General features: G+C 37.9%; 5 protein-coding genes across 5 annotated transcripts; 1 reads left to right on the top strand and 4 right to left on the bottom strand.

The window, feature by feature from the left end:
* LOC18778444 (internal alternative NAD(P)H-ubiquinone oxidoreductase A1, mitochondrial) lies at positions 4,036-8,675 on the bottom strand. Its single transcript, XM_007212317.2, has 9 exons — positions 7,952-8,675; positions 6,422-7,103; positions 5,988-6,201; positions 5,695-5,855; positions 5,531-5,596; positions 5,285-5,448; positions 5,084-5,198; positions 4,805-4,984; positions 4,036-4,716 (listed from the first exon to the last, which is right to left on the bottom strand). Exons 2-9 carry the CDS (start codon positions 7,016-7,018, stop codon positions 4,561-4,563), a joined length of 1,653 nt encoding a protein of 550 aa, XP_007212379.1. The 5' UTR covers positions 7,019-7,103; positions 7,952-8,675; the 3' UTR covers positions 4,036-4,560.
* LOC18778495 (endonuclease 1) lies at positions 8,763-11,412 on the bottom strand. Its single transcript, XM_007211593.2, has 9 exons — positions 11,247-11,412; positions 10,687-10,867; positions 10,480-10,587; positions 10,294-10,349; positions 10,093-10,176; positions 9,765-9,860; positions 9,576-9,640; positions 9,334-9,407; positions 8,763-9,163 (listed from the first exon to the last, which is right to left on the bottom strand). Exons 1-9 carry the CDS (start codon positions 11,379-11,381, stop codon positions 9,024-9,026), a joined length of 939 nt encoding a protein of 312 aa, XP_007211655.1. The 5' UTR covers positions 11,382-11,412; the 3' UTR covers positions 8,763-9,023.
* On the bottom strand, positions 8,768-14,545 carry LOC18778381 (endonuclease 4). Its single transcript, XM_007211647.2, has 17 exons — positions 14,280-14,545; positions 13,717-13,891; positions 13,400-13,510; positions 13,253-13,308; positions 12,967-13,050; positions 12,616-12,708; positions 12,423-12,490; positions 12,270-12,343; positions 11,247-11,910; positions 10,687-10,867; positions 10,480-10,587; positions 10,294-10,349; positions 10,093-10,176; positions 9,765-9,860; positions 9,576-9,640; positions 9,334-9,407; positions 8,768-9,163 (listed from the first exon to the last, which is right to left on the bottom strand). Exons 1-9 carry the CDS (start codon positions 14,391-14,393, stop codon positions 11,792-11,794), a joined length of 894 nt encoding a protein of 297 aa, XP_007211709.1. The 5' UTR covers positions 14,394-14,545; the 3' UTR covers positions 8,768-9,163; positions 9,334-9,407; positions 9,576-9,640; positions 9,765-9,860; positions 10,093-10,176; positions 10,294-10,349; positions 10,480-10,587; positions 10,687-10,867; positions 11,247-11,791.
* LOC18781350 (quinone oxidoreductase PIG3) lies at positions 14,600-17,138 on the top strand. Its single transcript, XM_007211522.2, has 6 exons — positions 14,600-14,976; positions 15,522-15,701; positions 16,031-16,112; positions 16,193-16,300; positions 16,408-16,566; positions 16,756-17,138. The coding sequence occupies exons 1-6, from the start codon at positions 14,722-14,724 to the stop codon at positions 16,950-16,952; spliced, it is 981 nt and encodes a 326-aa protein (XP_007211584.1). The 5' UTR covers positions 14,600-14,721; the 3' UTR covers positions 16,953-17,138.
* On the bottom strand, positions 17,053-22,942 carry LOC18779390 (beta-galactosidase 8). Its single transcript, XM_007214559.2, has 19 exons — positions 22,590-22,942; positions 22,376-22,471; positions 22,113-22,225; positions 21,925-21,991; positions 21,664-21,756; positions 21,158-21,301; positions 20,869-20,957; positions 20,661-20,766; positions 20,452-20,539; positions 20,203-20,321; positions 19,899-20,063; positions 19,460-19,659; positions 19,196-19,302; positions 18,966-19,075; positions 18,736-18,843; positions 18,463-18,573; positions 18,169-18,386; positions 17,732-18,059; positions 17,053-17,573 (listed from the first exon to the last, which is right to left on the bottom strand). The coding sequence occupies exons 1-19, from the start codon at positions 22,767-22,769 to the stop codon at positions 17,463-17,465; spliced, it is 2,553 nt and encodes an 850-aa protein (XP_007214621.2). The 5' UTR covers positions 22,770-22,942; the 3' UTR covers positions 17,053-17,462.

Raw genomic sequence — 24,690 nt, 5'->3', positions numbered from 1 at the left:
AATAGGTTTCAGTTTTTACATTGTATACTGTTCTATTTCATTTCCTTCCTCTTCTCGTTCCTAACTCTCTTCTTCTCTTTCTTTTGTTCTTTTTCCTATATATTTCTCTTCTATCTTTAATCAACTAAAACATGAAAATCGAAAACTAAAAACGATACAATTACTAAAAAGCCCTTCATGAACGATACGACCAATGTATTCATAAATTAAGAGATCACTCAGGTGGATGGATGTTGCAATCAATCCATTTCACATCATGAAAATTGAGTTGGGTTTCCTTTATCTTTTCTCCTATCTTATCTTAGAAAAAAAGGTGAAAGCTAAAGCTCCTCTAGTGTTTGAACTGGAAATTTAAATTGGAAGGAACTTGAAATTCATTGCACAATAATGTATTTCAAGTAACAAAGATTATGATTTCAATTTGTCCCCGCGTGAGACTCTGAATTGTTAATCATTAGGTACGATAATATCATCGACTTATTATAGTTCATGCTTTGTGTGAGAAGAACTTACAAGAGATTGTCTCTCAAAATAATTGATTAGTTAATCATGCGATTGATTGATTGAGTGTATTTGTATTTGATTGAGATAACCCATTATAATCACCACCTAATTAATTTTTCATTGAAAGAAAAGGACAAGGAAGCATACAGTTGGACATGATGTTTGTGGTTGTGGTGGAATGCTGACTCCTTTCACGAACATAAACTAATAAACACGTGATCAATATGCAGCAGCAGCCAGCCACCACACCACTATTATCTATTATGTTATATTATATATCATGTGATTCTTAACCTTTAATTTTGTGGGCCCCATGCACTTTGATTATTATTACTTCACTTGCATTATTGTATGTTTATTATAATATATAATAAACACAGAAATGACTGGATTGCCCATGCACAACTTTGCAATATATTGAAGTGCAGAATGGCTAATATGGTCATTATAATGAGGAAGAAGCCGAGTGGTACTGGTATATAAGAAAGCTGTTAGCACTCAGCAAATCCAAGTTGTATTGTATCTCTACAACTTCAATAGATAAAGAGAGATGGAGGGTGCCACAGCTACTGCCGGGAGAGCAATGATGAACGGTGGAGATTTGTCCAGGAGATTATCTGGCCGTCCGATTCCAAAGAGGGGTCAGGTGAAGATGGGAATTGTGGTGGGATTAGCCAATTCTGTGGCTTCCATCTTTGGTCCTCACCGCCGCCGTCCATCAATGCACAGCCAGTCAAGGAACAACTCCTAGGGTTACTAAGACTTATTAGATTGTTATTTGTTCATCATGTAATGGATTTTAATGTTTGTACATTGTAGAATTTTCTTCAAATATATATTGAAATGAGAATTTGTTCAATCATTTCATTTGATATTGATACAATACTATTTATTTATTTGGTACCCAGATAGGTATATTGTTCAAAATTTTGACTGGTATTAAATCTTAAACCCCTAAAAAAAGAGGCCGGGAATTTGAGACTAAAATTGGAACACAACATAAAAGGCCCACTAGTGTAGTGATTTGGATCAATTGTTTCCTCAAGTAAGGTCTTGGATTCGAGTCCTAACATCTCTATAGTGTATTTGATTAGCCCTATCAATAAAAAAAGTTCTTCAAAAATTGGAACACTTCAAGCAACAATCGCTTCAAAGAATATAATTTGAATAGCTATAGCCTAGTCAAATAGTGTATAATTCTACCTCTTTGGCCTTGAATCTTGATTATGATATGTAAGTGCCTACGTACCTACGTAAGTAGAATATTACCACAAGTAACATAAACATGGGATCTGATTCGATCAGTACAGTGGTAATGCTGAATTGAACATTACCACAAGGATTTAAGCATTTTACATGAGAATTATTGTGATCAATGATTTAGATTCATATTCTAACAAAACATAACATTCATGCTCATCTTTATATTTTCATATCTGAATCTGGCGATATATTTGTGCACTAAGATATGATATAAAACAAAAAAACAAAAAAAAACAATCAACCTTATTATAAAACTAAAAGAAAAACAACCATCAATCAACTTCAATATAATAATCCCACTGCCTATATCGAATCTATGCCTAAGTAAACACAATCTGACGTAACTAAACACATGTTTGTAGAGATTCTGGGGGCGTACATGAACCAAGTCCTTTTCACTATAAGATCCAGTGTATGGTACTAATTAGGGTTATTACAACATCTCCTTCCTAGTCCTATCGTTTTCGAAACAAAGTTTCAAATAAAGATCTTCCTAATCAAACATGTTTGATTTTGTGCACCTTAAACTAATAATTAAGGATAAGCCGTGCATGAGGAGACCCGCAACTAAACAGTCACTTGGGTCCTCATAGAAAAGAGAATGACTTTTAATTTATCAGTGGGAACAAAAGGGCCATGTGATTTTTGTGGACCATAATATTACATAGTTGAATCAAAAAGCAAGAATTCATACCTTGGTCCTAGTTTGCAGCTCAACCTTTGATTAACTTAAACCATACTTTAGGTGCTAATTATCATGTTGCAATAAAACAAAACAAAGAAGAAGTTGTCGTGTTCATATTTACTAGTTTCTTTTGTTGGCCAGAGAACTCAACAGCTGGCATGGTCAAAGTATTTTTGTAATCCCACAGATTAATTCCTTTAATTGTTCAGCATATCAGGTTTTGACTGGAGATTAGTTTAAGCAGGAAAAACACTCGTGTGAAACACTGTTTTGTTATTTTTAGTCAATCACAGTATACCACATGTGATAATCTGTGATTATCCGAAGATAGCAAACCTTTTGCACACTTTTTTCTGCAAGAAAGAATTTTGTACAAATGAAAAAGATTTGCACAAAGGGGAGGGGACTGTACTTGTTCCATTTAAAATCAAACACAACACTGACAATACAATATACTGCAAATGAAGAAGGGTTCCCTCTATAATTGCAGACAGTCATTAGAATTTAGAATAAATAATAGGTTCAATTTTCAGCCTTAATCTTGTCGATAATCCAAATTATTAGAACGAATCTGTTCCTTTTAAACACAATCTGTCATAATTAAAATATATTTGTGTCCACTGTCTAGTAGTGAGTTTAGGTTAGATGAAATACAATGAACCAAGGTCCTCCTTCCCACTATCAGATTCAGTGAATGAAAATAACATAATCCATATTTAAATTAGCAGTTGAACAAAAAAAAGAAAAAGGCTTGGCGTTAGGTAGCATGGGAGCGGGCCCACTTATTTGGCTCTTGATAAAAAGAAGAGCTACAGACAAAAAGGTGCCGTGGGTGTGGGGACATCTGCTTTTTCAGTCAATACTTCGATGATGGGAATCAAATGGCCACGTGAGTTTTATGCAAACGTTTCTCAATCTTTTACTAGTAGTGAGGTGATGGTGTGAAATGGAATAAATTATATATATATATATATAAAGAAAAGAAATTCAAGTTGTGATTCTTGTTGTGAAAATGAAATGAGACTGACTTTTCGAGGTCAAGTCGTCGAGAAGATAAGATATTTGGGTTATGAATTCAAGGGAGCTTTAAGCTTTTTTAATGGAAAACCGATACAAGAAACCACTGAAGGTGAAGTATGAACGCGAACGCGACCGCTTCAGAGGTCAAAATTGTCTTTCATCAAACTCCTACAGTCAAATTCTACCAGCAAACATTATCATATCATATGATTATGCAGCATCTATATCTAGTCTACCAACCCAAAAATATATTAAATTAAAAATTAAAAAAAAAGAGCCTTCTTTGCCAGTGCCTATATAAACCACACAAGGAAGAAAACCCAAATCACAAAACATACTCACAGCTCAAAAGTTTCAAGCTTTCAAGATTCCATAGCCATTTCTTCTGTCTTGCTTTGAGAAAGACTGACCCTTTTGATCCCATAAGATAATCAGAAGCAAACAAGAGATGGAGGGTGCAAGGTGTGCTATGATCAACGGTGGGAATTTCTCTCAGAGCTTTAATTCCGGCCGTCTGATCCCAAAAAGGGGCCAGGTCAAGGTGGCTATTGTTGGGGTTCTGCTCCACTCTTTCTCTTCCATATTCTCTGCCAGTAGCCGCCGCCGTGGTGGTGATGCTCATCACTTCTCTTAGCTGCTGCTGATGTTCTGAATCCAGTTTTCGGTGAAATTAAAGATTTTGATGAGTGAGAGGAAGGGAAGGGTACAAATTTTAAGCTCTTGTCTTGGTTTTTTTGTTTTTTTTGCAACACAGGCTGTACAAATTTTGTAGTTTAAAGATTATAACCAGTGGAATATGCTTTGTTTTTACTCTTGGGTTCATTTTCTTAATTCTGTCTATCGCCAATTGCTGTTTTGCTTCTTGAGCGTGTCTGGAATTTCAGCCTATACTTTGAATATCAAAGACAATGGTTTCAGAACAGACTCCAGTTAGCAAAGATCATCTTTAAATTGAACCAAAATTTGAACCCAACTCAACAAATTGAGAGAAACGCAGAGACTAAATCCAGCTCAAGGTCTTAAGCCTCTTTAACATATGTAACCATAAATAATATGGCAAATGACAGTGTTGTGTTGTACAAATGATATCAACCTATTCTTGAGTTGTCTCTGCCAAAGACAATCGTGGTAGCCCAGTTTACTGCAACATAAAACCTGTTCCTCCAGCTGACGACTCGCGTCAGATAAGCGGAACGCCAAATGAACCAGCTCAAGAATCCGGCAAGCGATATGCCTTTTGCATCCTGCCAAAAACATGCTCAAGAGATTAAGGCAAATGCTTTGATTGTAAATCACATTTGCCTTTATGATAAAAGGTTGAAAAGCGCCTACCTTCGACTGGCGTAAATCAACCAGTGCCTTGTAGCGTCCAACTGTTGCCATGCTTCCAAGGTGCTTGTACACAAAAGGCTCTCCTAGAGGGATGTCTTTTAAGCTCAAGGCCTTGCCTGCATTCTGTGTCCCAATCTTGTTAAACAACTGGACCAGATATTTTCCCTCCCTTTCTGCCACCTATTTGAAACATCGTCAAATGCGTTAGTTTAAGAAACAAGAGAATGCATGATATAAGACAGGCTTGACAGCAATGTATAGTTTCTAGGGAACAAAAACCTGAGCTAAAGCTGGAAGAACTGGCCTCCCTGTCTGCTCAAGAAAACCAGCGCAATCTCCAAGTGCAAACACATCTTCCACGGAAGGAACCCGCAACCACCCGTCGACACCAATCCTGTATTACTCCAAAGAGCTGATTTTAGGTTCTTAATACATTGAACAGAAGGAAGAAATCAACCAAAGAAATGCGAGTGCATTTACCTTCCGCCTGCGGACTTGGGAAGATCAAGTGATTTCACAAACTCTGAAGGACCAACGCCTGTAGACCAGACCAAAAGGCCATATGGAACATCAGTGCCATCGTTGAGAACTATCTTCTCGGGATGCACTTCTTTCACAACACCTCTCATAAGGCGAACACCACACTGATGCAAAAGTTTACATTTCAAATTAATCTTGAACTGACAAGAAATAGCCTCCAGAATGTTAGAAGGCAAATCAACTTACCTTGGTTAAGTGATTTGTTGCATATCGCCTTAACCCAACATCGAAGGATGACAAAATCTCATTTGCCTTATAAAAAAAATACAGAAAAAAACAATCATTAGTTTCATAGTTCATCTCCACAGAAATCCAATGCATAGATATAGAAGACAATTACAAATGAGTACCTCAATGAGAGTGACTTTGATGTAATCCTTAACATGAGTATACCGTTCACGGACATCTTTCATAATAAAATCACTCAGCTCGCCACTGAACTCTACCCCTGTAGGGCCACCTCCAATAACAACACAATGTAGGAGGCGTTTCCTTTCTTCCTCTGGTATGCCTGCAAATTAAAATGCGTAAGATGTTTGAGAGAGGAATTCCAATTCTTGGCAATTGTCTTGCACTCATCCTTCAGAGAGCAAAACATAGTTTTCAAATATCTATAATCCTCTGAGAGACATATAACACTCACCTGGATGTTCAGAGAGCATCAGGTTCAAGAGAAGCTTCTTCCTAATCTCTTGGGCATGATTCACTTCACGGAGAAAAAATGCATGTTCCTTCACACCCTTGATACCAAATGTCAGGGGCTCAGCTCCAGCAGCTATGACGAGCTTGTCATAGGCAACTTTGAATCTGTAAGGTTCATGAGGCAAGCCACCCTTGCTAATCGTCTCACAGTAGACCTAATACAAAAGAAGAAGATTAACTCTTCTGTTGCTTTGACTTCAAAATGGTACGTTATTGCAGTACCCTACCAATATCATCTTAATGAATTTAGGTAGGAACTGATCTTGCATCACATGCTATGGCATTGCATATATTACCCTTAAACGAAAATAGTTGATAAAATTTATGTTGAACAGAAAAAGAAGGAAAATAAATTGTTAGAGAGGATTTAGTTACCTCATGTTTGTCTGTGTCAACACCAACGCAGGAAGCCATATAAAAGAAAGAATTGGGATCTGTTGCCAATGCAGATTGTATATGAGTAACAGGTTCAGCGACTGAACGGAATTCCAGGGTACCAACGCAAGTTGAAGCAAGCAAAGGAGTGAAGACCATGTGATTCCTTGGTGATATGCAAACAACATCATAGATCTTGGTGTCTAGTCCCTTAAGGAATCGACAGGCCGCCCAGCCAGTACCAAGGACAACCACTCTTGGCTTTTCACCTGGCTTGGTTGCTTCTAGTCCCGGATATTTGGGATCGTTGTACTCAGAATCAGACTCCTCAACAATCCTTTCTGCAGAAGGAAATTGATAAGTTGGGGTTGCCCTTATTCCCCTGCTCCAAAAACTATTGTGATTCACTTTTGAAATGCTGGAGAGGTACAAAAAGTTTCTATTTCTAGTGTCAGTTTCGAGTGAAGGTAAGGAACAATATTTGCGTGTGGATGCTCCCTCACACAACATTTCCTTCTCACTCGTGCGGGCGGATGCTCCTGATGGCGACCTTCTGAAGCCATTTCTAGCAGTCCTAGCAATCCTTTCTAATGCCATGCTGGGATCGAGTACCAGTCCCTGAAGCAAGACACAAAGTACCCTTTGAACCCTCTAAAGAGAACCAAATTGGTGCTTGATCAACCTGTTGAAATTGAACCAAGGAAGGCGGAGGAAGTGAGTTATGAAACTTGCTACCACTGTAGGAGAAACATTTGAAGACAGAAATATTTATAGGCAGCTGAACTGACCACTCCAAACAGGTGGAGAGGTGATGACAACAGGTAGGACAATTAGAGCTACACTCCAATCAAAGCAGGTAAGATTATTGACACATGACAACGATAGTGTCCAAGATACTAGTTGACTAGAAAACAAAAAACAGCTTAGCTTGCTACTCAGCTGATGGCAGAAACAAAGAGAAAGCTCTTGTAAATTTAGGAGCACAAAAAAAAAAAAAAAAACATAAAGAACAGCAGCTTATTACTTATGCATTGCCTGCACAAATTAACATTTAATACGTAACTGGCACATCCAACGCAGATTACTCTTCCATGTTAAAAGAAAAAGAATTCATGACCGCTCAATTCTGCCAAATATTTCTTTATCGACAATCACAACCTCCAGATTCATGAACTTTTTCGATTGAATAATTAAGGTAAACATACTGGATGGCAGCAAGCAACAAAGCTACTCGTAAACAGAACAACTCTATTTTATATGCAAACATCAGCATGAAAAGGCACCAAAAATTAGACCCAAAAGGCGAAAAATAAAAACTTTCAACTTCAAAAATCAAACTCAAATGTAATACTAACTCATCGACATTTTAATAAGCAGATCCTATAAAAAAAAAACAAAGAAACGAAAAAAAAAAGGTTTATACATGAGAAAAAAAGAACAAAACTACAGCCAAGAGGATTGAGAAACACAGCAAATACGAAATCTTTGAAAGCAGTGATCTTTATGAAGCATAAGGTTGAAGAACATTACTGTATTGGAGCGATGAATCAGTGAAAGTTTTTTGCTTTAGAACACAGAGGCCGTGCGTATGTGGTATATGATCCAAGATTGTTGGAGCAGCTTCTTAGGACAAAAGCGAAAGGGTTTCCATTTCTGTTGTTAATGAATTATCACAAAATCTAAATGGCGATCTATAAAATAAATATGAGAAGCGAACAAATGGAGGCCAGAGGGAGTTGAAAAGGCGCCGGCTTGGGGCGCAAGGAAGTTTGGTTGAGATTTCAGAGGTACATATTATAAAATAGTAAACATCAAAAGACTGGAAAAATAAATAAAGGGTCTCAATGTTGGTTCGAGGAAGGAGGCAGATACACAAAAATACAGAGAGGGGAAGAGGAAAGACTGCTACTGTGTGTAGTTTGGCATTTCGTACGACGAACTTGTTTTGGTGTCGTTTTGTTTGGTCAAGGTTTTGGACTAATGGAGGTCCTCCTTCAGTTGGTTCCTCTCCCATGAACCATCAGATCCTATAAACCCTAAACCCTAGCACTTAGTCAGTGGTAAAGACAAGAGACACGGTCAGACAAAGTTCGAGGTTGGCGTGTGAATTGTCTTGTCTTCCACGATATCGGGGTTGTCCTTTGATTGTTTCTTTCCTCTTTCCTTTTTTGTGGTGTCAAATGGCTGGCAATGGCAAGGCCCAAAACCATTACTTTTGTGGGTCAAAATTTGGGCCTATGAATATGAGCTTAATTTTGTTTTTGTTTTTGTTTTTGTTTTTGTTTTTTTTTAATTTCTCAATTAAAGAAGAAATATATAATAAAAAACCTGGCTGTCAAAGTTTGAGAACATTATTGTTATTTCATTAAAAAGTTGAGCAAACTTACAAGGGTTGGAAAAAAAAATGTTATCTTTTTTATTAGGGATCCGTAACACTACGTTACTATGTCAACACGCCAAGGGATATTACAGTTACAAAATAATTTTTACACATAATTTATAAATTAGGAATGAAGTGAAATAGCAATTTTCTAAAGCACAATTTGGTGTAACTTGTAGACTTGTAGTTGATGATGGCATTGGCTTGTATTGTACAGTTAGGTTAGGTGGGTGAACGTGATGCTTCATCACCAACTTGTGTTTCTTGAGAAGAGAAGACGAGATTGAGGATGGCAGCTAAGCGGACTCCACCTTGAGCAATCCTCTTCTCCACAACAGGTAGCCGAGGAAGGAAGTAATCATCTAAAATATTCAATCACATAATTAATTAATTAACAAGGAAATTGGATCAAAATTCCAAAATCATGCTTGTTCTTGCTGTTGGGTCTTTTACTTTGGAATTTTCAATATTCTGCCAATTTCGTATTGAAATTTGGAAGTGACAGTAAAATGTGTTTGCCAAGTATATATACCTGTTAGAGTATCACCCTTCTCGACGTCCTTGTAACCCCACTTGCAAGCTATGTTTATACTCTCTGTAGCATACCTACGTACGTAACAAGGTATTCAATACTAATATCGACAACGAAAATATCAAAGGTATGTATGCATCGTACGTATGTACACGTGTGTGTCCGTGTGTGTATGAGAGAGAGAGAGAGAGAGAGAGAGAGAGAGAGAGAGAGAGACAGAGAGAGACAGAGAGAGAGCTTACTTGTTTACACATGAAGGGTGATCATCACAATGTTGCCATGATGTAACATCATCAGACCAGATTCCCTGTTTGCGTAGTATACATAATGAATTAATATATAATTCAGCTTAAGTTATTTAATAATTCATTCATATTTCGCCAAGCATCCCTCAATCTCATATAGTCAAGTTAATAAACATTGGTCCTTACATCTGTGATGTTTCCCTGTATGTCTTGTAGGAGGAGTTCCATGTCCTTGTCATAATAGTCCTTCAGGGCTTGCAGTAGAATCTCCCTATCCCATACCTGGGGAAACAAGAAATTTAGTTTCTTAATTTTTAAACAAAACGAAAAGGTTAACACAACATACATTGTTTATTGACTGGTAATAGTCCAATCCGACATAACTCATTAAAAAAAGAAGTATTTTCTCTTCCTGTCAAACTATGTTGCTTGGCTTCTCAAGCCCTTTTTGTTTCTCTGGCAACCGTGTCTGTCTATTTAAAAGGTCTATGTAGCTACAAGTAAAAGGGCTTACATGGTGGAGATTTGATTTGTGTCTGAACCAACGCAAGTCTATTGTGTTTCCTCCCTCATCTGTCGTGAATCCAACGTGCATTGGCTGCCAAAATATACATAAGAAGATGATCAGAATATAAAAACTAAAAAAGAAATCCTTAATAAGTTCAATCCAAAGAGAGCTATAGAAGAATGTCAAATGTTGGAATTGGCCACATACCTGATGGATATCTCCCATGAAGTGTGACAAGAAAAGCAAGGCCTCAGTCATATTATCTGCAAAGAGTCCAAGGCAAACAAACCATGGTGGTGGTGTTGTTTGTTGTGCAATGCAAGAAATTAGCCATTGACAAAACCTAAAGCAATGGAATCAATCTGCACATATAATAAAATCGGGGTTCCTTACATCGACGATCAGAGGTTCCTTCTGTGTAGTGTGAAAGCTGAGAGGTGAAATTTTGGATGGCACCAGCAACACACATGTTCTTCAAGCCATGTGTATCATGACAGTCCCCTATTATCCCAAATTAAAGTTAACATGGCACAATTAATAATGTTGCAATTCTGCTAATTGATTAAAAAGTACTAAAGAGGCAGGGTATATAAAGCTTACTTGAGTAGTCAAAGTTGCAAGCATTATCAGGTGTGTCAATGAAGTGAAGTGGGCTAGTCCACCGGTATCTGTACCAATGCCTGATTTGGTCTGGCCATACGCAGAGAGCGGACAAGTCGCCATCAACGTCGTGAGGTAGTAAATTTCTAACGGCTTCTGCTGCTTCAGGCTCTAGAAGTGCCTGCAGTTTAACAATAATTAGTCAATGATCTTTATAAGGATTGAGATCCTATCGAAACTCAAAAATCTAGGACATGCAAAGGACGGTGTAGGTCCAAAGTTGAATTTTCATTAAGGTTTCAATTCATTCAAAAACCCATCTGACTTGGATTGGATGATCAAATCAAACCCAAAAATTAAAAATTAAAAAATTGAAGAGTAAAAAAATGTTGAGACGTGTAAACTACTTGGAGTGATTGCATTTACATTTTTCTAATGGACATGATTTTAAACTAGATGGAATTTTGGGCAATTCATTTCAATAGTTCCACAATCATGATGTTGCTCAAACAGAACAGGACCTACTTCCCACTCCCCAGAGTGATGGAATTTGGGTTTACCTGTGCAATCCGGCATGTCATAATATGACCCTCTTTGCTCCATCCTTGAGCTCTTGGAACTATAACGCAAACGAACGCTAGCAACAAAACAAACCCATGAAGGGAAAATCCCCCAAAGCATCTATACCTGTCCATCTTAATTTCTATCTGCTGAGAAAAAAACCAACTAATTTGTTCCTCAATATGATGACACAATACTGAAAATTTATAGGCCCAACAGAGGGACTTGGTTGCTTATATTTACAAGTCATTCAAGTTATTCAATGAGTACAAGTTTGGTATTCCAACTATTTTAATTACCCCAAACCAAACGTCAGTCCTTGATTGATTCTTTAACACAAGCCAGATGGGATGAGGTGTTGGGCATATTCTGGCATATTAGAGGCATCATCAACATATTAGGAATACATTAAGACTTCACTAATTTGATACATGAGGGAGGTCTTGCGTATGGGGAACTTGACGCTTTTAAGCAACAATGGTGGCCCCACTATAGGTGATCTTCCGAAGATGCATCCCTATCCTCTATCCTGTATCCTCTATCTTCATGCTTCAGCAATTTTTGCTTCAGAAGAGAAAACACGATTGAGGGTAGCAGCCAGGCGGACCCCACTTTGAGCTATCCTCTTCTCCACAACAGGTAGCCGAGAAAGGAAGTAATCATCTAAACAAGAAGATAAAACAAAAAACTATATGAGAATATACTAGCATCAAAACAAAATGTTCCAAGTCCATGTGATGTGATGAAGTTAGAGATAGAAAAAAAATCAGAAATGTGATTATATAAATATTTCTAGGACATGCAATTATGCAGATAGGTTGTCATCGCTGCAATAGTCTGCTAGAGGGAACCAATACAAATGCAAATAGCCTGGCGGGATATCGTTTTCATTTTAAGAAAATGATTCTTAAGTTAGACCTAGATATCAAACATTTTCACACCTTTAATTCCGTTACGTTGTCTATTGGTATATATGAAAGAGAAAACGAAAACCTTAAATGGAATAACAAATCCTTGCATACCTGTCAGTGTGCTTCCTGGTGTGGCATTTCTGTAAGCATATTTGCATGCCAAACTAATGCTTTCAGAAGCATATCTGCATGACCAAAAACAAGTTAAATCATATATACACGAGGTATTAAGCATTGGAGGAACTAAAACGAACGTGTACATACTCATTTGGACACACAGTCTGATTATTTGCACAAATCTGCCATTCTGATATATCATTGGACCAGCCATCCTGCAAATAAATAGAAAAGCAAATGAGTATCGCATTGCTGCACAGGGATGCGTACTCTTGTGAGGACAAAAGCAGACAAAAATCTTATAACAAACTCAAACAACAATAAAATATGAACTTCATACCGTAATATTACTTTCAATGGCCTTTATCATGATTGCAAGATCTTTACTATAGAATGTCTTTACAGCAGATTCAATGATCATATTATCCCAGACCTAGAACAACACCATTTTCACAGAGTCAAAAGCTTGAACACAAACAACAAATATGCCATCTTTTCCCATTCCAAAACCTCTCACATCTGACTGTTGCTTTGCACAATCATTCTTGTCAAAAAAAGAAAAAAAAGAAAAAGAAAAAGAAAAGCCAGAAAAACAGAGAAGGGGATGGACGTGGGAAATAAAGGGGAGGTAATAATATAATCATTCATTTAGGTCCACAACGATGGGGTTTACTATGGAATTAAGACATACATGGTGGAGATTTGTCTTCCTGCGATACCATCGGACTATTATTGTGTTCCCGCCTGCATCTCCAGTGAAGCCAACATGTAGGGGCTGTCAACACCAAACATGAATTTCTTAAAGAAAATGAAAGTGATAATTTCTCTTTTAAAATATGCACAAATCTAATATAGTCTAAACCATTCAGATAGTGTCTTTCATTAATTTACACCACTTCATCCGGAAAATTTGAGATGCCACTGCATGGTTTACTCTTTTTCTAAGGCGGTTAAAGTTACCAGTGTGAAAAGAAAACCTGATGGACATCCCCAATAAAATGAGCCAAGAACATAAGTGCTTCAGTTAAGTTGTCTGTCATAAAAAAATGAGGGAAATTGATATTTAGGAATAGTTATATGTAAGAATGGGCAAGCCTCAACATCCAATAAATATGGGTGCTTACACTTTGATTCAGAGATGGAGTCATGATAAGCTGAAAAGAGTTGCATTGTATAGTTGTAAATTGCTCCGGTCACACATCTATCTTTATGTCCAGCAGGGTCATGACAGTCTCCTATCAGACAAGGGCAATAACATTATCGTTCATCTTAAGAATTAAGTCAAAGAAAGAAGCTATGCAAACAGACTATGAATTAAACTGAGCAGTTGCAGATCATGAACAGATGCATGATCCAGCAGGCACAAGCTGCTGAAATAAAAGTATCAGACCTAATACTATCAAGATAGCACCACTAAATCACTGAAAAACTAGCTGCTCACTGCAATATTTGTAGTTACACAAAAAATCTGGCGTGTCAACATAATGTAAAGCACTACTCCACCGTAAATGGTATCGAATCTCATCAGGCCAGGAACAAACTTCAGCAAGATCACCCGCGGCAGACGCTGGAAGCAATTCTTTTACTGCAGCCAGAGCATCTTTACTCAGAAAGCCCTGTATCAAACAAATGTTGAAGATTCAGAACCCACCTCACCACCATCGTCAAAATTACAATATAAGCACAAAAATGAGGTGACATGGACAAAATCCCATCCTTTATCTTCATCAGCACTTCAAACACATTTTTGAACCAAAATGAAGCTAAAATGATAAGTTGCATATAAATTATGCAACTAGTCTGACGATGCGCTCTCCCAATTTTCATATCCATCATATCAATCCACTATTTTCTCTACTAGAGCCCATTTTTTATCGACTAATTAATTTTATAGATTAAATATTTACAAATACCAGCAAGCTTGCATCACTTCTAGTTATGCATTTTCATGTTGGGTTGGTAAGAATAAAATCTAATTCCTCATGACTAAATATGCCGACTCACCTCTGCTATCTTGCAAATTGCGAAGTGGCCTTCTTTGCCCCAACCCAGAATTCCTGGCACCAATAGCAGAGACCCAAGCACCCTCCAAGTCCACCATAGTCCAGGCCCAGCCATTACTGTCAATAACACTGCTAAACACTCCCAGCAGAAATTAAGCCAGAAAGCACTCAAATTTCCCCCAGGAAATCAGTAACCCAATTTTTGGCAGCTGAGAAAATGTAAGACCCCCAACAAGTCATTCGGGTTTGAATCGGAACTAAAAGACGCAAATGGACTTTGTGTTTGATCAATGCACACGACCTGTCGTTTATGGCCTCCCAGAGAAGAATTCAACGACATATCGTTTGTTTCACCGCTTGGTATAAGTTACTGTGTTCTGCTGCGAACGAGCAAGTGAAGTCGGTCTTCTTCTTCAGTGGAAAAGCTCAAAGTTGAATCTTTGATGATGAAGGCCGTAGTGATAACAACTCCAGGTGGACCAGAGGTCCTCAAGCTACAAGAGGTTGCAGACCCAGAACTCAAAGAAGATGAAGTCCTGATCAAAGTCGCGGCCACGGCGCTGAACCGAGCCGACACGTTGCAGAGGAAAGGGGCGTACCCGCCACCCCCGGGTTCCAGCCCCTACCTGGGTCTCGAATGTTCTGGAACCATCGAGGCCGTTGGGGAACACGTCTCACGCTGGCAAGTCGGTGATCGGGTAATTCGGAATTTTTTAAATTTTTTTAAAATTTTTTTATGTTGTGTTTGCTTCCTGTGAAAAGGGTGGAAAGTAGAAGGAAAATGGGGTGTTATGATCAATTCGGTGTACAAAGATGAAAAGAAAGGAATTTGGGAATTTAGTGTTGCCAGTGGAGTTGGTGGTTTATATATAATATACCATTAAAATCAAAGCTTTTATTATCCCATTCACTTTCATGAGCTGAAACTATGGGTTCACCAGGGGTTCTTGTGTAATGGGACTCTTTAGTGGCTCCAAATGAAAAATAAATCATATAAGGATCTTAAATTGGCGTAATCACAATTTGAATTTGCTTCAATAGTGCTTGGTTAGTAAAAGGCAATGGATTAATATCCCAGTTTGCTTATAAAAAACTTTCGATGGAATGGGTTAAGCCTAGTAAAAGCACTGCTTTTTACAGCAGCCCTTTGTTCCATTCTGTCAGTGAAACCGGATTTGAGACTTTGTTTCCCCACAAAGGGTTTCTGTCACATACTTGAACTGTATCAATTTGTGTTGTGCAGGTGTGTGCTCTTCTTAGTGGAGGAGGGTATGCTGAGAAGGTGGCCGTTCCAGCTGGACAAGTTTTTCCCGTCCCGCCGGGTATTTCTTTGAAGGATGCTGCTAGCTTTCCTGAGGTGGCATGCACTGTTTGGTCGACTGTTTTTATGATGAGTCGGCTATCTGCCGGTGAAACGTTTTTGGTAACTTCTGAACCTACTATAGTATTCTCCTATATGATCGTTTGAATGAAAATGCTGTAATGGTTGTAGGTCCAAAATAGCTTTGGTGGCTTTTTTTATTTTGTTGTCTAAATGTCAGCTGCTTTCATTTATTTTCATGAAGATTTGTGGAAAATGTTGTCAGATATAAATTTTCTACCATATCTATATGTTTAGGTTTTTATTATTGCACTTTGTTGTGTATACTATCACAAATTATGCTCTGGGCATAACATAATTGATGAAGTCAATTCCTTTCTTTGTCTCTGATGCTAGCTTTATATATCACTGAATGACTGCCAAAATTTCAGGTTCATGGGGGCTCCAGTGGAATTGGTACATTTGCAATTCAGATAGCCAAATACCAGGGAGTAAGGGTGTTTGTCACAGCAGGTAAGCCGCAATTATTCTTTTATGGCATAAAAATCAGTTTTTTTTTCTTCGTAATTATCGATATAGATCTTGATCACCAGGAAGTGAGGAAAAGTTAGCTGTTTGCAAGGAGCTTGGAGCTGACGTGTGCATCAATTACAAGACCGAGGACTTTGTTGCACGGGTAAAGGAAGAAACAGGTGGCAAAGGTTTGTTCTCTTGTATCAACACTCCATTGATGTTAGAAATTAGGATTAATTTTTATTTTCAGTTACTGTCGGAGAAGAAAAACGTGTTGATATATACCTAATGACAGGTGTTGATGTTATCTTGGATAGCATTGGGGCAAGCTACTTTCGGCGGAACCTTGACAGCTTAAATTTTGATGGGAGGCTTTTTGTCATTGGGATGTTGGGTGGTGCTGTTACAGAAATAGATCTCCGTGTTGTGCTTTCGAGGCGTCTCACCATCCAAGGTAGTAGAATTTATACTAGGTTTCTAGTTCCATAGGTTTGAACTTTGGAGTTGGGTGGATTTGGCCTTGCAATGATTCATAACTTAGTGACATCGTTTTCCCTCCCTTTTTGCAAAGAGTTGTTGCGCTTTGTTTGATATAAGAACGTGTTTGGTATATCCTTATGTCATGTGGTGGTTGTGTATGCAGCGGCTGGCTTGCGGTACAGAAGTCCAGAAAACAAAGCGGAAATTGCTAGGGAGGTGGAGAACAATGTGTGGCCTGCAATTGTTGCCGGCAGGGTGAAGACTGTGATCTACAAGTCTTTTCCACTATCTGAGGCAGCAGAAGCTCACCGGCTCATGGAAAGCAGCCAGCATATTGGAAAGATACTGCTTGTTGCGTGATGATATATGAATGTTAACTGTAATAAAATGTAATATTCAAGTGAATAATTCAGACCTCATTAGGTTGGTCGGGTCTAGGATGATGCTGAGTGTGCATATATTTTGTGGTATGGCGATGATGCTTATGTTGTACTCTTGTATTATGAGAATAAATTACTACACGATCATTCAGTTTTCAATTTGCCACTTCGTGCCCTTCCCAGAATTCATGCAAAATTGATTAATCTTAATCAATAATAATGTGCCCTTAATCGGCCTCCGGGTTATCAAAGTGAAAATGTTCCCAGAATTAATGCAATATTGATTCACCTTAATCAAAATGGTGGGTTTTCAAGTCAAGTAATTCATAATTTTTGTGCACTTGCCTAGTGTAATATCCATGTCAAATAACATCTTCGCAAGTACATGGCCAAAAAGATCACAAGATACGTCATCAGCAGCACTATAGTGCATCGTGCCAACCTAACTATCCATTCAAGTCTCTTGGTTTGGTGTAAACACGTGGAACTTTCAATCACTGCAAAGAGCTTCAACAGCTAAACATTTTGGCACTCCAGGACAAGGATCACCCAAGGTTGCTGTGGAGATGGGGATTGAACATCCTTCTTGGCCAAGGCAAGCCTGCAAGTCCATTGAAATTAAATCCAGCTTATCGTACAAGAAAACCTCATGTTTTTTTTAAAGGACATTCTAGTTTAAGGACCTCTAACTCCAAATTGAATCAGAACCTGGGTTACTGGTTCCACATTATAATATGAAGAAGCTGAGGTTTCTCTTACCTGCTGAACAATTGATAAGATGTCGGCATTGCAAGCTCCCAAAGCGAATGTGCCACATTTTCCAATAGGAGTTCCAAAGCTAGCGAAATTGATTGAAGTGATGTGCCATCCTCGTTCACAGGTCAGTTGAACTTCAGGATTTTGAGATATGAATTCCGAGTTTGGTTTCCAGGAATCGGCAGGCGGAGGATCAGTCTCTGATACATGTGCACATATCTCTTGGCCAGTTTTTGTCCTCAAAGAAATCTTAGAAGGGTCACCACCAAGCTCTTCATGGAGAACTAGAAGGTTCTCTCCAATATGTACCCACGTACGGGGAATATGGTACCTAAAAATTATATACAATGTGTTTGATTTTAATATCATTATATCACTTTTGGTGCATCACTATGCAGGACAACATAAATGAGCAAAACCAGCAGTGCATTCACTCTTACAGAGTTTGAGCTGGTTGACCACAGTTCTTTAGACATTTCGATGGATCGTAGGCTCCTCTGTAGTCACAATCACTGCCATTGGTGCAACCAGATGATGGTGAGAGGTAGGCAGGCCAATATCTCCCTATGCTCTGCCCATTAACCCATGCTTGTCCCTTTCCCATGCTAGCAAGATTTAATGCCAAAGGACCCTTCCCTTCAGGAGCAAGGAATGCAACCTGAGGATGAGAAGAACATCAATCGAAGAAAGCAAAATGAAAAGAAAACATTGAACCAAGCATGCAAACTGCTTACCTTGTACCATATCAAACTCTGATTAACTGGTGGAGCTGCTCCTGTAGTCCAGAGTGAACTGTTTGCAAGATTTATGTTATCCAAATCAAGGTCTTCCCCTTCAAGTCCCACCTTAAGATAAGGATATGTCAAATATGGGCTTGTGAGATCAAGATTATGCCCATAAATTGTGCTTGTGTGTATATATAAATATAGCAATCATAAATCACGCCAGTCAGCTAACTCAATTTCAATTTTGAACCAATGTCACCGCTGTGAAGAAAATGCTCTAACCTGGTAGGTCCATTCTTCAAAAGAAAGATCATTTGTGTCGTTCTTTAAGTCACGAAGAGCAACATAAAAGATTCCTGCTCCTGCAACATCGAACCACGGTCCATAGTTCTGGAAAATTACAGAAGGAGATTATATCAAGAGGCCATGAGCATGTTAAGGTGGCTGGCTCTTTTTTAATTAATATTAAAAGAAAATCCACATGACAATTAGCGCCAAACAGTATTATGTACCTGTACACCAATCATCGTACTCAACAGATCTATGGTATTATTTCCATGGTTTAGAGTAATCTTCTCATCTAGGATGAAGCTTGCATCTTCATGGTTACCGTATCCAAATCCTTCAAGATAACAATATAAAATGTTCGTTTAGATGCACAAAGGCTAAACTTCTGAATACATAGGGATTCAAGAGTTAGCTGATCAGTTTTTTACTTCTCTGCATTCAAAAGAGTACCTACCTACAAGTCTTTTGTTTACGAAAGCAAGTGCTGCATGCCCCAGGCTCTCAATATGCAGAAAAAGTTCTTTCGCTTGACCAGGTATGTTGTTTTCTTTCACATTAATACTGCCAGTATGGTGAAGCACATTCAAGAAGATGTCAGAAATTGAATAGGATTAAAAATAACTAGCATACAAGTATGCTAAGGATTTCTAAATATCCGTTTGATGAGCACAGAAATGCACTGGATTGACTGTTAAAATGATCAAAACTGGATTATTACCTTATTGTATACCATAAATAATCACTAGTATCTTTTGTTGTAGTTATCTGCTCCAGTAAGCCTGAGTTCATAAACGAATTGTTGCTCCAAATACCGACTCTTTCTTTATACCAACTCCATGAAGATGGTTCCAATATAAAATCATTTACACTGGTTGTGGCGGAAAAAGAAGAATCTCCAAGAGTTCTTTGTGAGACAACCTTCAATTGTGACACATTGTTGTGAGGAAAATATCATCAACAAACGAGCTAATAAAGACATGAGCATAGACCTTACAAAAACTATTTATTTTCTCTCTTCTTCTCTCGCCTCTTCCTTAACTACCAAAATCCTTACAGGTTCAAGAGATTCTGTAACATTTTCTTTCTGTGCTATAAGAAGTTGCTAGTCCCAATTGACCCAGTTTGAATGAAATACTAAATTACAATAGGATATGTACCTTCGCAGTATTAAATATAACATTTTTACAATCGGGAAGGATGCTCACGGACCAAGCTGGAAGGAAATAGATATTTCCATTAAAAGTGACATTTTCATCTAAGCTACTGCCATAATTAGCAAGAAAGGCCGCACACTCATTGGAACTTTTATAGTAGACATGCGCCTGATGAAGAAAGGAAAAACCAAAGTGAGGATGGAGTAAGAGATATGAGCATGAGAAAGTAATGGTGAAAACTGATCATCAAAGACAATTGATTTAAGTCCGGAAAATTTATTGAAGAATCTTGAAATATGTTGCATACCTCTAAGTTTTTACCAAGTTGCACTTGTGTTGGATTGGAGCTGATCATATTTTCTTCACATTGCTTTATCGCCTTGTGCAAGTCACGCAGGTGGCCCCATTTTGGCTGCCTAAGAAAACCTGCATAAGGTTCCTCACAAGATGAAACAACCTCAGGATATTTGAATGACAATTCTGAATTTCTGAGCCACACAACAAAAATTAATCTGTTTCACTAATTTCTCAAAATCCAAGTGTTGGATAAATTTACCATATTCATCTATGGGAGCATCATAATCATAGCTTGTTGCAACCAAAGGGCCTCCAGCTGTTCGGCCGAAGTTGGTCCCCCCAAAATACTGCAAGGAAATAACAGAGAAAAAGGACATGATGATGATGTTTATGGAAGCATATGTTGGTGAAAATGCTAACCTTTACCAATCAAGGCTAGAACTAGAAAGAGAAATCTGTGTAGCTTACCATATAATAGTTTTGAAAAGTGCCACCTGTTTCAAAAAACCGTGCAACAGCAAAAGCAAGATCCTCAACAGGTCGAAAAGGAATTGGATTGCCAAATCCAAGGAACCTACACATTACATATGATGATATTCAACATTCTGTATTTCCAAGTTGAACTCCAAAAGTGGACTTGTCTCCTACATGTTATAATAATAAGCTAGATTGTTACCATCCACTGTAATTCTCTGTCCACATCTTGGGTTTGGATGGGGAATTTGGGGTAAACCTATCACAATAAAATCCATTGCATGTGTTTATCTGCAGGTAATTTATAAAAATAATGAAACCTTTCAAATGGAAATATTGAAAGAATGGGTACAATGGAAAGGTGGGAAAAACTGTGAGAAGATAACAATTAGAAGGTACAAGGATTGGCAAACTTGAAGACCTTCCATGTAATGATGACTCTTATCAGTGTAGGCAACACCTTTTCATGGAAAATCAAGTACAATACTCACAATTGGATCCGGTGCATCGTCTTGCACACACATCACCCAAGGTACAGATGTATTAAGACTGACAGCAGTTTCTGCAGCCCATTTGACGTATAATTCTCCACCAACTCCATATGAACCTTCAATATTTCCGTATTCATTTTCAACCTGTCAGAGCACATATAAGAATGAAAATTGAGCATGCAAAACAGAACTGTAATTTCTATTAGCCTACTTTTTTGGAATGTAAGTTATGAAGCTTGAATAAATGCAAGATTACTATATCAACATGCATGATCGAAACACAACGAGTGCCCCAACTACGTTTTGGATGCATAATCTGCATAACCATCTTTTTAGTGTACGTCTTGATAAGCATCCAATGACTTAAAATAGTCGTGCACTTGGTACAATGCTTCACTTGGCAATTAAAAAATAAATGGGGTACAATTAAACCATCACATTAAGAATTAATAAGTTAGACCTGATAAGTTTCATATAGTGTATGGCCTACTGTCAAAGGAAAGCACCTGAGCAAGAATGATTGGGCCTCCTTGTGATGCGAAGAGATGCTCCTTCTTCATCATTTCAACAATTTTTGCAAGAAATTGCTTCATTTCAATCTGCATTTTGACAAGTATTTAAAGTTTTCCAATCCATAAGATTCAATGCATTAATGTGAACAAGTTTTTCAAAAGCAGTAGCAATGCAAATAAAGAGGGAAAAGTAAGAGGTCCAGTTTTATCCAAAGAGAAACCATTTCTACTGGCAAAAATAATTGTACCAAGTACCTTAAAAGGTGCATTTGTTGTCCGAAACTGAATTCCGGGAATAAAGTGTAACCAAATAGGAAATCCCCTGTCATAAGATAATGATATCTGCAGAATCAGTAAAAGCTATAACAGAGTGGAACATATAAAACTAGGAAACTGATGCTAGTGCAATGTACACCACAAGAGAGCATGAAACAGAAACAAACCCATAATTCCATTCAGCACAAGCATACGGGCCAATCCTCAAATGGACTAGAAGGCCAGCTTCTTGCACTGTCTTCACAAACCTCACCAAATCGAACCTGCCTTCAAAGTAGTACTATAAGAAATGAAAGAAAACATCAAATTAATGACAAATTCAGGGGAAAATAGATGCCAATATTCCTAAAGGACCTAACTAGCTAGCTGAGAGGCTAGTGGTTTGCTCATATTAGAATGAAGTTACATCAAAGGCCAGAGTTATTCATACCTGGCCTTTTACAGGCTCATGATAGTTCCAGAAAACATAAGTCTCTATCACGTCCAGTCCCCCTTCCTTGGATTTCTTAATAATTTCCGGCCACACCTGCATTGTACCCCAACAAGCACAATCCCACATTGTCATTATAATGCATCCTCTGATAGCCTTTTCAAAATTTCTGAAATATATTACGATCACATAAGTAACAGATTCTAGAACTCACCTCTGGAGTGCTTCGAGGATAATGGATAGAGCCCGACTGCAAAATCCGCCGCTTCCCATCAATAACCAGTGCTCTGTTGTCATATGTCACAGTAGCAGAAAGCACTTTTTCAGTGAAATAACCCTCAAAAACTAGGAGAGCAAAAAGAACAAATGCCACCAAACTCTTGGTCCCCATCATTCAATTTAACTAAACTCACTAAACCCAGAATGCAGGAAACAGCAAGGGAGCATAACCAAGCAAAATTTCCAAGAAAAATCCAAAAGACTCAACATTCCACAACCCATGTTGGTATTAGTACTTCCCATAATATATTAACATGTGGGCTACTGTGGGCATTGGTTTGTTGGCATTGAAAGTGCAAAGTATATGTATACATACATGGAGTTTTAAATGGAAAAGAATTGTACCTGAATGATTATCCAGACGAGATATCCAAAGCTTGGTTTTGGAGGGAAAGCTGAGGGCACTAGACTAGCTATAAGAAGAAAAAAACAAAGGTGTTGCTGTCAGTGGATAAGAGTACAAGGAGGTGACGCAGAGAGCAGAACTTCATTTTCAAGTTTTTTGGAAGCACATTGTGTGCAAGCGGTGAAGAATGGAGAGTTTGATCGCGGCAGACGGCCAGTTGTGCAGGCGTGCTTTTCAGTTTTCGTTATCATCCGTGACTAGACCGTTGATTTGAGCAACGTTGAAGTTTTTGGCTCTTCTCTGGGACCATAGTTTTGTCCGTTGGGCAAGAATTTGGGCCCTGCATTACCATCGTCATTGTGGGTCATCCTTTTGCAATATTCTTTTTTGTTTTTTAATCAAAGGGAAATGGGGATTGAAATTTGGGAGTCTTTCAAAATTGCAAAGAGAATGAGCTTCAATAGGAAAAACAATTAAATATACGAAGGCGGAGCCTCAAAAATAATTAAAGTACATCAATAATACCCGCATCACTATATGTGCAGATGACGTCGAAAATTTTATCATTTAAAAGATCCTTCAAATTTGACGTGAATATGACTTGAGAGAACATTATTTATGCCTCTCTTTCATGATGTCTTTTATTTGTTTTAACTCTTTGTAATATCATGCTTTAATTGAAATTTGATCATTAAACCAATTTTGATTTTAGCATCTTCGATCGATATGTTAAATTGCCACATTGACATGAAATGACAAAAATTGAAGGTTAAAATTGCTCCAATTGAGTATTCAAATCCTATATGAATTTAAAGGCCGAAAGAGATATGTCAAAAACAACATATCAAAAAGCTTGATGTCATTTTCATATTTTTTCAGTCATAAACTCTACTATCATTTACTTTTTTCAAATTTATAAACTTGATGTATCGGAAGACCCATATTGAGAATGACCCTAAACCTTTAAAGAGTCTTTTGATGTTAATCCATTTTTTAACTTTGTTTGATTTGCTGGATCATCAGAAGGGTTGATAACAAGTTTTGGAGTTCAGCAACCGCATCTTCAATTTCAGCAAGGCCTCTGACATCGACCCAGTCCTCAACCCCAGTTTCGCAGAGGTTGAAGAAGCCATGGTGGAGGAAGAACATTAGGAACATTGTGATTCCTGAAAACTATTTATTTATTTCTTTCCTAAATGATAAAAGGTAACTTGAAAGCATTCAGAGTAAGTGTAAAGATAACTCCTGCTGAGGTGAGTATGATTCTTTATCAGTGCTATTGGAAGCTGTTTAGCCTTATTCTTTTCGGTAAGCATGCACAAATAACCAAGTTTTTTTAGGATTTTTCTCAAGCCATGGTGGAGGAGGGTGAAGAGGTTGGGGAGGGGCTGGTGGCTAGGGTTGCTGAGGGGGTGGGGCTGCGTCGGGAAAGGGGGAGAGAGAAGGAGAGAACGCTTTTGCTTTTGTTTTCTATGTTTAAAAATATTATTTTATTATTATTTTACTTTAATAATTAAAGGGTGTTTTAGGGATAATAGTGGATAGAAAGATAAATTCAGAGAGACAGACTAGCGGGGTTTTCTTAGAAATTTTGAAATTTTGAATTAGAAATTGAGGTAAACAAAGAGAAATGTGGGGTTTAAATAGAAAAACTCAAAAATAATACATGTGCATTATTCAGATGATTATT

Source organism: Prunus persica, chromosome G4 (genome assembly GCF_000346465.2).
Source record: "Prunus persica cultivar Lovell chromosome G4, Prunus_persica_NCBIv2, whole genome shotgun sequence".
Classification (NCBI taxonomy): domain Eukaryota; kingdom Viridiplantae; phylum Streptophyta; class Magnoliopsida; order Rosales; family Rosaceae; genus Prunus; species Prunus persica.
Note: the sequence above shows the minus strand (reverse complement) of the source record. Positions and strands in the feature narration are given on the sequence as shown.